This window comes from Carcharhinus amblyrhynchos, chromosome 1, assembly GCF_965287045.1.
Source record: "Carcharhinus amblyrhynchos chromosome 1, sCarAmb.v2.hapA, whole genome shotgun sequence".
NCBI lineage: Eukaryota > Metazoa > Chordata > Chondrichthyes > Carcharhiniformes > Carcharhinidae > Carcharhinus > Carcharhinus amblyrhynchos.
The window spans coordinates 65618552-65630897 of record NC_137324.1 but is presented as its reverse complement, the minus strand read 5'-3'; the positions used below and the strand labels follow the sequence as shown (position 1 = coordinate 65630897).

At 42.0% G+C, this 12346-nt stretch overlaps 1 protein-coding gene across 4 annotated transcripts in view; it reads right to left on the bottom strand.

Moving 5' to 3' along the window:
- rab3c (RAB3C, member RAS oncogene family) overlaps window positions 1-11510 on the bottom strand; it is a 162023-nt gene extending 150513 nt beyond the window's left edge. The window contains exons 1-3 of one of the 4 annotated variants that reach the window (XM_080186248.1): window positions 11429-11510; window positions 11036-11205; window positions 2564-2791 (exon numbers count right to left, since the gene is read on the bottom strand). In XM_080186248.1, the coding sequence (XP_080042374.1) occupies window positions 2564-2791; window positions 11036-11053 (246 nt within the window). In that variant the 5' untranslated portion in view covers window positions 11054-11205; window positions 11429-11510. Of the gene's footprint in view, window positions 1-2563; window positions 2792-10376; window positions 10457-11035; window positions 11223-11428 lie in introns of those variants that run through there. The other 3 variants (XM_080186241.1, XM_080186255.1, XM_080186234.1) reach the window with 3 other exon arrangements.
- Between the last annotated feature and the right edge of the window lie 836 nt (window positions 11511-12346).

Here is a 12346-nt window from a genome sequence, read left to right as displayed (position 1 = left end):
GGATGGCAGATTTCCTCTCCTAAAGGACAATAGTGAACCATGTGGGTTTTCTAACAATTGACAATAGTTTCATAGTCATCAGTAAATTCTTAATTCCAGATCCCCAGAACATGAGCTGAGTCTCTGAATTAACAACCTAGCAATAATGCCACTAGACCATCGCCTCCTCATGTAGTCCCAGCAGCACCCACTAACATGCCCTCTGTGCTGCCAGAACTGATGAAGCTGCTAGCCAATTCCGAGGGTGGAACTTCCTCCCTGTAAGTACTGTAAGCCCCACTGGCCCTTGTTTAGTTACCCATTGTGCATTATGGATGTGGGGTGGGCTGGCATGGGCAAGCCATATGTTTAACCACAACCCGCACCACCCCCCACCCCCCTCCCCAGCCTGGTTGCAAACTCCTGTAATATTCAGCTTATTGCATTTCTCATAATACAAGATGATTTTCCCATTGGAAATATAACCCTTAATTTCATTTTTTTTTACACAAGCATCATACTTTCTAAATTCTGCTCTCTTACAAACAAGTAATTTATTTTACTTTAGCCTGAAAGGGTCAGATGAGAGTGTACCCATTTACCTATGAGTTTACCCATCTTTATATTATGAGACAGATGAGAGTGTACCCAGCTTTTCCAGTGCTAATTGTGGGCAAAACAGGAAACAAACATCAACAGTGATGAAAGATGCCGTTCAAGACATTAAACTGTGTGTTGTGACTGATCACTTTCTAAAGGATTTTCTTTGAGACAGGCTAAAGCAAAAGGTAGAGAGGAAAAAGGGCATTGTGATATAATTAAAAATAGCCTTCACGTTTTGACAGGACTTCATGAATGCCTATGTTACTAACAAAAATTGAAAGATGATTTGAAACTAATTATCATTCCATTTTTGAATGAAAATTCCTTTTTTTTATCCTTTCATTATTATGGGCCAATTTTACCATTTTCATTCTACGTGCCAAATCTGGGTGTAACGCAGATCTGCTTTCAGGCGTTCCCATGTGTACTCAGCCATCTCCAGTCTGATTCGCGCTGTGGGCGGGGTGTAACGCTGCTGGAATGATCAGAGCTCTGAACTGCGCATGCGCAGTTAGAAAAAAATCTGAAAAAGTGCGCCTGTGTCAGATTGCTCCTGAGCCACAGAAAGCGGAGAAAACGGCCCGGGAACGACAAGCGGGAGCGATGGCCCCCATTTACATTACTATCCCCCTTATCCACGTACCCCACTACCCACATAGCTCACTGTCCCCCTCATCCACCCTCATCTCGCCACCCAGACCGATTGCCACTCCTGCCCCCCCTCATTCCCCCCACTGATCGCCCGCAGGGTGGCAGCAGACCCCCCCGCGCCACCACCAGAGATATAACTGCCCCCCACCAGAGATCCATCTGCCCCGCCCTCACTAGAGATCTGTTTGTCCCCCCAGCCTGAGATACATCCTACCCATCTCCCCCCACCACCACCTCCCCCACCCCCCCGACCCTTGACAACCATCTAACCTCACTCATCGTCCCCCAGAGAATGGTATGGCCTCACTCACACCGCCCCCTAACCCCCAGACAACAATCTGGTCTCCCTCGTCCACCCCCAGAGAATGGTCTGGCCTCACTCACCCCCCACCTCCAGAGGAACATCTGACCTGCCTCCTCCTCTCTCCCCACCAGACAACGATCAGCCCTTCCCCTTCCCTTCCCCCCCACCCCCAACAGAGATACATCTGACCCACTTTCTCCTCCCTCCCTCCCCATCAGACAATGATTTGGCCTCACTTCCCTCCCCCTGAACCAGAGAATGATCTGACCCGTCTCCTTCCTCCTCCTTCCCACCCCCCACCACCACCACCACCACTGACTTGAGTCAGAGAGCCGTTGGAAGCTCTGAATGCGCCTCTTCAGCAGCTGGAGTGTTCGATTCAGAGTTTTATTTAGCAGGTTCATTACGGCGTGATTCCGGATTGGCAAATGTGGTGATAAAGGGGGAAATGCTAATAAAGTTGTCTGGGCAGTTCATTAATTCAATGTAAATGCATTTAAATCACCATTGTGCCCGCTTTGGGCATGAATCAAATCTCCGCCATTCCCAGGTTTCGGTAAAGTGGCAATCTGCGCGGATGTGGGCGCGTATCACGTTAATGGCCTCTCACCTGACTTTACCACGTTTTCGCACCCAAAAACAGGCATGACGCAATGGTACAATTGGGCCCCATGTGTCAGACTTTCTACTTATTTCTTCAAACTGCTTTTAGTTAAACTCAAGGTTACATATTTAGTAGATTATTACTACCCAGGATTTTATTCACTAGTTCAGTGTGGAGAAAAGGAGAAAGGGGAAAGAACAATGGCCGATTCTCCTTTCAACCAACAAAACCGATCCACCCAATTTAGTTACAGCATCAACCATGATACAGAATGAAACTTTACCACTGCATCCTTCCAATTTTAAAAGGAAAAATGTCACAACTGATCAATCCTAAAATATATAAAATTTGCACCTCAGTGAAATGCATGCCTTTTCAATCGCTGAAGAAGCTTGTATCATAAACCATGCACAGGAACTCACCCAAATTTGCAACTTGATCCGTTTTTCATTTCTGTAGACTGTCTTTACTTTGAAGTCAATACCTACAGTGCTTACAAAGGCAGATGTAAAGGAATCATCAGCATAGCGGAAGAGGAATGAGGTTTTCCCGACACTACTGTTGCCAATGATCAGTAATTTGAACATGTAGTCAAAGTTCTGGTCAGCTGTTTCCTTCTGGCCATATCGAGAATCTTGTGTGGATGCCATCTGGAAGAGATTACAGAATACCTTCAAATTGCCTATTCACCTCAAACCAAGTACGTTACGTTTCATTCTGATGGAAAAGACAGAAAAGATTTACAAATAAAACTCAGAGGCAAATGAAATCAACTGACATAATTAACAGATAATTTTATTTGGTGATAATAAAGTTGTTGATTAACAGCAAAAGACTAGATTATGATTACGTGTTTTATATCAAAAAATTGAAGTGAGAAAGTTTGAAGTTATACCCTGAACTTGGCACAATGATAGCAAATTACGTTCCCACGGTATGCATCTAATCAATTTCTATAAATTACTATCACCATCCCAAAAGGACAACCAATCTTTTCACTGGCATTATTAATTGTACTGTACATAAATCTAAATACAGGGGGTCATATCTCACAGCTATATAAAATCAATACCTAAACTAAATGAAATAGAACTATGAAAAAGCTAATGCAAGGCCACTTATTTGAACATCATAATTCATGTCTAAGTAGCTCATTAATCATTTCGATAAATACTTTAAAAAATTTACTGATTAGAATCGTAAAATAGTTACAATCCAGGAAGATGCCATTGGTCCATTGATCCCATGCCAGATTTCTGCAAGAGCAATTAAGGAGTCCATTCCACCTCTCTTTGCCTGTAGCCATGCAATTCTTTTCTCCTAGGTGCTTTCCCGATTTCCTCCTGAAAGGCATGGTTGAATCTATCTCCCCACCCTTTCAGGTTGTTCATTCAGGATCACGGCTATGTTAAAAAAAATGCCATGCGTCGTCTTTAGTTCTTCTGCCAGTCACTTCACATCTGTGTCCTGCAGCTCTTGACTTCTCTGCCAATGGGAATAGTTTTTCCTCTACCTACACTGTCCTGACCCCTCATGATTTTGAACATTTCTATCAAATCTTCTCTCAACCTTAATTTTTCTAAAGGGAACAATCTCAGCTTCTCCAGTCTATCTGAAGACTCATCCCTGGAAACCCGACTAATAAAATCTTTTCTGCACACTCTTCTCACCCTTCCTAAAGTGCAGTGCCCAGACTTACACATAATGGCTGTGATTCTCCCATTGCGACCCGCAACTTTTCTGGCTGGTTGCAGTGGGAGTTGCCAGCCTAGTACCGGGATTTGCGCATGTGCTGGGAATGCATGCGCACCTCCCAGAGCCGGAGAACAGTCACCGGTCAGACTATGCTGGAAACAGGTGAGAAGGCAGATAAGTAATTTAAATCTTTTTTGAATGTGTTTTAAATATGTTTATTAGCTCATTATCAGGACCTTTCGGGTCTCGATTGAATCTTCCATCCTGCCAGGAGTACTTCATTCCAACAGGGTTCACACTAGCTCCCCACATTCAGGGAACTAGCAGGAGGCCCTGTCAGAATGGAAGAGGGGCAATCGGGGTCCCCCAGGGGTTGGGCAGTGGAGTCCCTAGGGCATGGGCACCCTGGCAATGTCAGCCTTTACCCCCGGCACTGCCCAAGGGGCAAAGTATACATATCCAGGATGCATCTTGCCACTGCCCATTGGGCATCAGACAGTGCCAAGAGGGTGGGGCCTATTGTGGGCGGGGCCTAGGGGCAATCAGTGGGAGTGTGGGGGTCCCGCTGCCACTCTGCAAACAGGTTCAGTCTGAGATGGAGGGAGGGCAGCAATTGGGGTAGGCTGGGGGATGGGGTGGGGTGGGCTGTGCATCGGAAGAAATTCAGTGGTCCTAGTACCAACCCTGGGGGCCACCACTGTATACTTTCCTCCAGTCTGAGAAATAACCGTTCACCTGTTTCCTATCATTCAGTTAGCTTCTTACCCATGCTGCTAATGTCCCCTTTATTCCTTAATTGGGTTTCAGTTGGCAAGTCTGTTTGGTGCCACTTTATCAAATGCCTTTTGGAAACTCACTCATTATCAACCGCATCATCTAATTTCACAGCACGGTGGTACACTAGTTAGTTCTGCTGCCTCACAGTGCCAGGGACCCGGGTTGAATTCTGGCCTGGGGTGACAGTAGAGTTTGCACATTCTCCCCGTGACTGCATGGGGTGTCTGGTTTCCTTTCACTGTCTAATGATGTGCAGGTTAGGTGGATTTTCCATGCTAAATTGCCCCTTAATGTTGCAGGATATGTAGGTAAGGGGGAATTAGTGGGGTAAATATATGGGGTTACCGGGATGGGGCTTGAGTAGGACGCTCTGTCAGAGAGTTGATGCAGACTCGATGGACCAAAAGGCCTCCTTTTGCACTGTAAGGATTCTATGGTTCTCCATTACTTCATAAAGAAATGCAATCAGGTTAGTGAAACATAATTTGCCTTCAACAAATCAGTGTTGGTTTTCCTTAATTAATCGACACTTGTTGAAGTGACTGTTAACCTTGACCCAGATTGTAATTTCCAAACATTAAATATTAAAATGCTTTATTTTAACAAAATTGTGATAAAACATAGCATACAGTTGTACATAGCATAAATGCATATGCTATTGGACACACATGTGCTCGTTTAACCAGTCTAATTACTTGCAGGGGAAATCAACTAGAATGTTACTAAAGGTAAGCAACTTTAATTATGTGGAGACTGTCTATGTGAGAAATTGGACTGCTCTTCTTCGCCATTAGAAAATTAAGTGGAAATTTAAAAGTGGTGTTCAAAATAATTTAGTGTTTTGAAAGAGGTTTCCTCTGGCAGAACAATCAGTAATTAAAGGACACAGATTTAAGATAATTGGAAAAAAAGAGTCAATGGGAGATTAGGAGATATTTTATGCATTGAGTCATTATGAAGGGAATGAATTGTCTGAAAAAGACATGAAAGGTGACTTTCAATAATAACTTTCAAAGGAAATTAGATAAATAATTATAAAGGGCTTAAATTCAAGAACAACATCTGGAATGATATTATCAAATGTTAATAAAAAGTACCCTCAGAAAATTAACGATCACAGCATGTTTATATGTTAAAAGCAGCACTGAAATGTCTCCAGTTCACAATATGAGGCAATGAATATACAGCACGCTGAACTATGGGTCACTGGAAACTGCTGATTTAGTTGCACTTAGAGATTTCCATTCCGGTCAGTGCACCCTCAGGATTGTCACAAGAAGAACATGTGCTTACTTTAAATTCACATTACCTGAGCAGTACAGCATAGTGCTGTCCTGAAAAGTAACAAAGATCAAGGTAGCACATATCACAACAGATTAACGTAACATGAATATAAAGGCATTATAATATTCAACAGCACTATTTAAAGGTGAAAACTGTTTTTTTGACTATGACCAAAATAAAGCTGGTTAATTGCCAAGTAATGAGTACACTCACTACATTATAGAACATAGAACATAGAACACTACAGCACAAACAGGCCCTTCGGCCCACGAGTTGCGCCGATCACATCAACACCTACCAATCTATAGACCTATCTATAACCCCCAGTCCCATTAAATCCCATATACTCATCCAGAAGTCTTTTAAAAGACCCCAGCGAGTTCGCCTCCACCACCACTGACGGCAGCCGATTCCATTCACTCACCACCCTCTGATTGAAAAACTTACCCCTAACATCACTTCTTTGAAAGAAAACAAATCATTCATCTGAACAAGTAGCAACACAAATGAGGACCTTTGTTGATACTTTTGAACCCATATGTACTTAAAGAAATGCATACTTAACATTGTACTTGCTTTTCAGTCCTTCTCACGACAGATGGTTGCTTCACCAAACATCACGGTCCAGGTCAATTTATAGCAGTAGTGTCATGCATTATAAAAGGAGAAGAAAAGGTGAGGAGATGGTTAAGGGGGTGTTCAAGATGAGAGGCAGTAGTGGGAACAAATATTTTTGGGTGTAAAGCAGAATCGGGTAGAGAGGAGAAATGTTCCATAAGTAGACTAAGGAAGGGAAATAGAAAAGAGAAGAGAGAAAGGATCAAGGCAGAAATGATAGGAGAAGGGGAGATTTACAAGCTAAAGCATAGATGGAGTGGAAACTGAAATATCAAAGCACTCATAATTCATGCGCCAACCACAGTCAGCAAATTCATTAAGTGCACAATGAACATGTTGAAAAAAAGACTGTAATTTTCCATATTTGGTGCTGAGAAAGCAAGCAAGGTGAAGCAGTAAGCTCAGGGGAAGGAGGGAGGCTCAGCATGAATAGTTTATAGGAAGAGGATACGCTCTGGAGCTTGTTCTGCCGTACTGTTAGATCATGGTTAATAAGCACCGAAACTCAATTTGTTCCTTTGCCATTACCTTGATTCCCTTTCCCAACCCATCAGTCACAGTATTGAAAATGTAATTGACCCAGTCTTCTGGGGAGAATTCTATGTGTGAAAAACTGCATCCCAATTTCCCTTTTTTTATTCATTTGTGGGACATGGGCATTGTTGGCTGGCCGTTTTATTGCCCATCCACAGTTGCCCTTGGAAAGCAGTTGAGAGTCAACCCATTACTGTGGTTCTGGAGTCAACACAGTAAAAAGTCTGACAACACCAGGTTTTAGTCCAACCGATTTATTTGACAGTAAACGCACAAGCTTTCGGGTTAGTCCCTTCGTCAGGTGAATGGAGAGTTCTGGCCTCAGACAGCGCATATAAAGCGTTCTGGAGTCATACATAGGCCAGATCGGGTAAGGACGGCTGATTTCCTTCCCTAAAGTTTCATGATCATCAGAAGATTGTTAATTTCAGATATTTATTATTGAATTCAAATTCTATCATCTGCCATGATGGGATTCGAACCCTGGTTCCCAGAATATTATCTGAGCCTCTGGATTAATAATCTGGCAATAATACCACAAAGCCATTGCTTCCCCTTCACTTCTAAATGGCTAGCTCTAATTGTATTATATCACATGGTTCTGGATTCAGCCATCAAAGGAAGTAATTATTCTGTATCCATCCTGTTAAATCCTCTTATCATTTTAAAGACTCACCTTTCAATCTTCCAAACTCAAGGGAATACATGGCACAGTTAAGCAACCTGTCCTCATAATTTAACCTCCCAACATCCAGTATTATTCTGGTGAATCTGTATTCTACCTCTTTCGGTACATCTTTCCCCAGGTGGGAGTCCAAACCGACTGCAGTATTCTAGATGGAATTTGACCAAGGTTTCGTATAACTAGAGCACAACTGTCTCACTTTTGTAATCAATCTAAGAAGCTAGGAGATGATGGAAGTGGTGCTGGATTTGGGGACACAGCAGAAGCTAAAACATATGAGGGATTAGAGTGGAAAAAGGAGAAAGGGTGACTGGAAAAGGGGAAAAGAAAGGGAAGAATGGAAAGGAAGAGGGCGGATGGATAACATGAAGCATAAATGGAGGAAGGAGCAGAAGATACTATGCAGCAGCTCCCTTTCCCAACACATCATATAAACTATCATTCCCATCTGAGAAGGATAATAGTAAGAAACTGAAAGAATGCAAGTCCAAAAGTAAGTAAATGGAAGAAAGAAAGTGAAGGTGACAAAAGATAGGCAAGGCCATGGGAACAAAAGCACTTGCACTTTGCTCTCGAATCACATTTAAACATATTTCTACTTGATTTTTGATACCTGGACCACCCAAATATTTTCAGTGGAATGCAAGCTCCTAAGCAATGAATGTTGTTGACAGAAGTGTAACTCACAGAGGCTCTAACATTTTACATCAGTAGCAGTTCATTGCAGTTTTCTTTCTTTTAGAAAGGCGCTGAGTTTTTTCTAGTTAGAATTCATGGGCGCTTGCTCCAATAACATCTCCAAGTGGTCATCATTCACTTAAGCCCAGAATTGCATTACAACTAAGGTTAAATCTGTTCTCACATCTTATCTGTGGAATGGTGGAGTAGGCTGAAGAGGCAGAATGTCCTATGAATGTTCCAAGGAACCTGACTGATATTTTGCCTTTGCAGCCCAGGGCCACTAAACCCGACTGTATTCCCCCAAATACTGACCTAGCTGAAATGATCTCAGTCAGCAGAGTCCAAATCCAAAGTGAGACCTCTTGGATTCATTGCTAAATGCTATACAGGATTGTTCCTTCATCTATTAAGCCATGCAGGTAGCTACTTGTCTCTTTCTCATTTTATTTTTGTCCCTGATTCATATATCTCGACACAAAGAGCAATTCCTAAAATACCAGAAACTATTTTCAGTAGTGTGAGTTTCTAATTGATGTCAACCATGAGCATGTACACAGCTGGAGATATGTATTTATCCTTCTCTGACAGGCAATACTTTCTCATTGTAGCTGCAATGGGCATTATTAGTCCACTCAGCCATATTGTGACAGTTCATGGAAGCCTGTCTTCTTGCCTTGCCCCATGCTTGCTGTGGAGTAGTGCCCCTCAAGCTATATATCCCATTGCTCTCTGACTAACAAAGGGAGGTACCTATGGACTATAGTTAACTACCAACCTGATTTACTTAATACAAAAACTGTTTATAAGACAGGAATCAGAAAATCTCTACAAAATTGCAAAAGTGATGGCATCATTAACAATCCTATACCTCCAATCCCCTTTGTCCCGACCATTTGAGTATATCTTGCTAAGTACACCCTCTAACTACAGGCACAGAAGCATGTTTTTTATGTGTACCATTCCAACAAAAACAACTTTTCAAATTGAGAAATGATTTTAATCATTTGAATTAATCAATGGTATATTTAAAATATCCAGCATTTCGTCCAAAAGATGTATTTTGTAATAATCAGAACAGTTCCGAGTTTAGATTTAAATATTAGTATAACATATTTACTGCTCTAAACCTTTACTTCAAATAGTATGTTTGGTGTTATGAATTATGAATGGCAAAACGTATAGATTATTCCTTCTGTTCCTGTGCGAAGGCGAACGTGAAAACGTACTGGAAATAATTTTAAACGCTATTTTACCAGAATAAAATGTGTGTACGTTTCAAACTCGCGAAATATCCCTTGGTTAGAGTCGCCCAACGATCTCCTCAAAGATAATCAATCCCCTTGGATGAAAAAGTCGGCATGTTCAAGTCAGATGGATAGACACCCTACACTGCAGCCCAGACATCTTGGTACATGACTGTACAACCTAAAATAAATGTAACACGCCAGGGATGTGTATGAAAGACAATAGTGTCCAAAGAGTCATGAAGGTACCAATGAAGGATGTAATCCTGATGCAGAAATGCATCTGTCATCACAATTTCATCTACCTTAAAGTCCTTTTCCCCGGAACATGAATAGCCCTTAAACGCTGCAAGATATTGAGCACCCATAAATGGAGGAACAAAAACTGTAATGAATAAATATGCTGGTCTCAGGAGAAAACATAATTCTTAATTCAAAATACACGTTTTAACTGAGCACGTTCAATTAAATTCATTTTTTTGAAATTCCCAAAGCTGAACAATTCAATTCCAGTTCAAGATCAAATGAACTGTGAAATTAAACGGTTTGCTTAAAGGAAATAACCTAATGATGCATGTGTGAGGATCCAAGTTATTGTAATGTGCAAAGAAAAAAGGAATCCGATATTCAGTGACAGGCGTAATAAAGCAATCTCCCTGGTCAAAAACTCTCCTTTCCATCTGCTATGTATAGTGCGATGTGGAAGGTTAGACAGACCTGCATTGGTGCCTCGTGTCTCATGCTGCCAGAGTGCTGGCGATCCCTCCTCTCTCGCTCTCTCTGAGCCTGTGGAGAAAGCCGAGCCGAACGAGCCGCTAGCCTTCCCCTCTCACCCACTTTAGTACTGACAGCGACAGCACAGTGCGCCTGCGCTAACCGCGCTCTGCACCCTGGAACCTGTAGTCCTTTCTGGGCTGAGGCCCGGCTCAAGCACAACGGGAGAGGTACTGCTGGACTACAACCCCCGGCATCCCAATTCCCCCACTGCTCAGAGTTGGCAGAAACAAGGCACAGGGGGATGCCCCTTGAGGGGTGGGCATTTGGAACCAACAGTCAGGAAATGTTGCACATTTTACAAACTCTTGCTAAACCTAAACAAAGGCTTAACCTATGTCACGAAGCATTTATTTAAGTTATTTTATACTTTAAAAAAATGACTGCATCCTTGCAAAATTACTAAATTAACAATGACAAATTTCCTAAAATCAGGCACAATGAGAATGCTTATTGTTAGTGCCCATTTAAAGAAATTGCAATGAGGACAAAGCTCACATTCTGCCTCTGTTAATGGTATTATATTTCAAAACCACGAAACCACAGCTTTCTGATTTACAGAAATTCGGTCTTTAAAGAAGAACTGTAAAATAATACATTACCTTTCCATAAAGCTCCATTTATTCCCACAATGTTCAAAGGTGAGAATAATCTGCTGTTCAAGTGAAACGCGGGTGCTATCGTCTCTAGTTGGCAAATTCGCAGCGAGATTCATGCACGGATTCACATTTGAGTCCTCAGTTGCTGCTTCCGTGTGTAAGGAGCCTCCGACCTGCCAGCAATGTGAACCTTTTAAGTGTCGAGCAGAAAGCAAATGGAAACTCAGGATCCACGTCTGCTGCTATGGATAACAACACATACTACCGACTGTCGAGACACAGGGAGATCCTTTACTACAATAGATATAACGGGAAGATCGCTCACAGTAATTTTCTAGGTGTGGTCAAAACTTGAGGACAGCTGTCGATTACATGAAATCGATTGAGTTATCTTACCTTTGTGTGTGTGTGCTATTAATATCCGCAGGTTTTTGATTAACCACAGCCTTTTGTGTCTATGAGAAAACTCGGATGCTGTTTGGGCTAGCAGGGGCGGGACAACCTATGTGATCACCAATCACCCATGGGTCAAAGCATTAAGAAACCGAGTTAATCAATGGAGGGGAGAAATCTATACGCCAGTTATTCTTGCGTGATTCATAAGGATGCGAATGCCTTCCAGCCTACCTAAAAACATTATTCATCAATATTAGCACAGGAAACTAATATCATCGCTAACTGAAGTTTCCTTATTTGTTATTGTCACGATATTGCTTTCAGGATTATTAATTTCTTTGTATGCTGGTCTTGTCAATCTGAATGGTTAAAAATCTTACTTAATTGTTAATACGTGATTTTTTATATCCTCTTTGCCAATTAAATGTATTTTAAATGACCCTGTTGTGTTACAAAATGACATTTTCCCCAAATGTTGCCACGAGCCAGCGGCTGGGTTGTCTATTGGAGAAGGAATGGTCAAATGGGGATATGGTAGGCTGGTCAGCTCTGGGTGGGTGAATTGCAGCGAGCAACAGCGCAGCAAAGCACAGCCCCGCAGCCAGAGACTGGTGTCAGAGGAATATTTGTCAAAGCACCTCATTCAATACAACAGCGAACAACAAGCAGCGATCACCAAATCCATCAAGGCGATAGCGTTCAACTTTCCAGTTCATTATATATCGGGATAAAATATAGAAATAACAATCTGTTTTCTTTTTTAGAAATATTAGTTTTAGATTAACTTCAGCCTGGTTGGCGAGGAAATGAGGTCGGCGCATTGTTCAAACAATCACACATAAAGCTGTTTGCAGATCGAAACCAAAGTAAAATTCTGATTTGCTATGGCAACTAAATGCAAATACGCGCAGAGTGCCT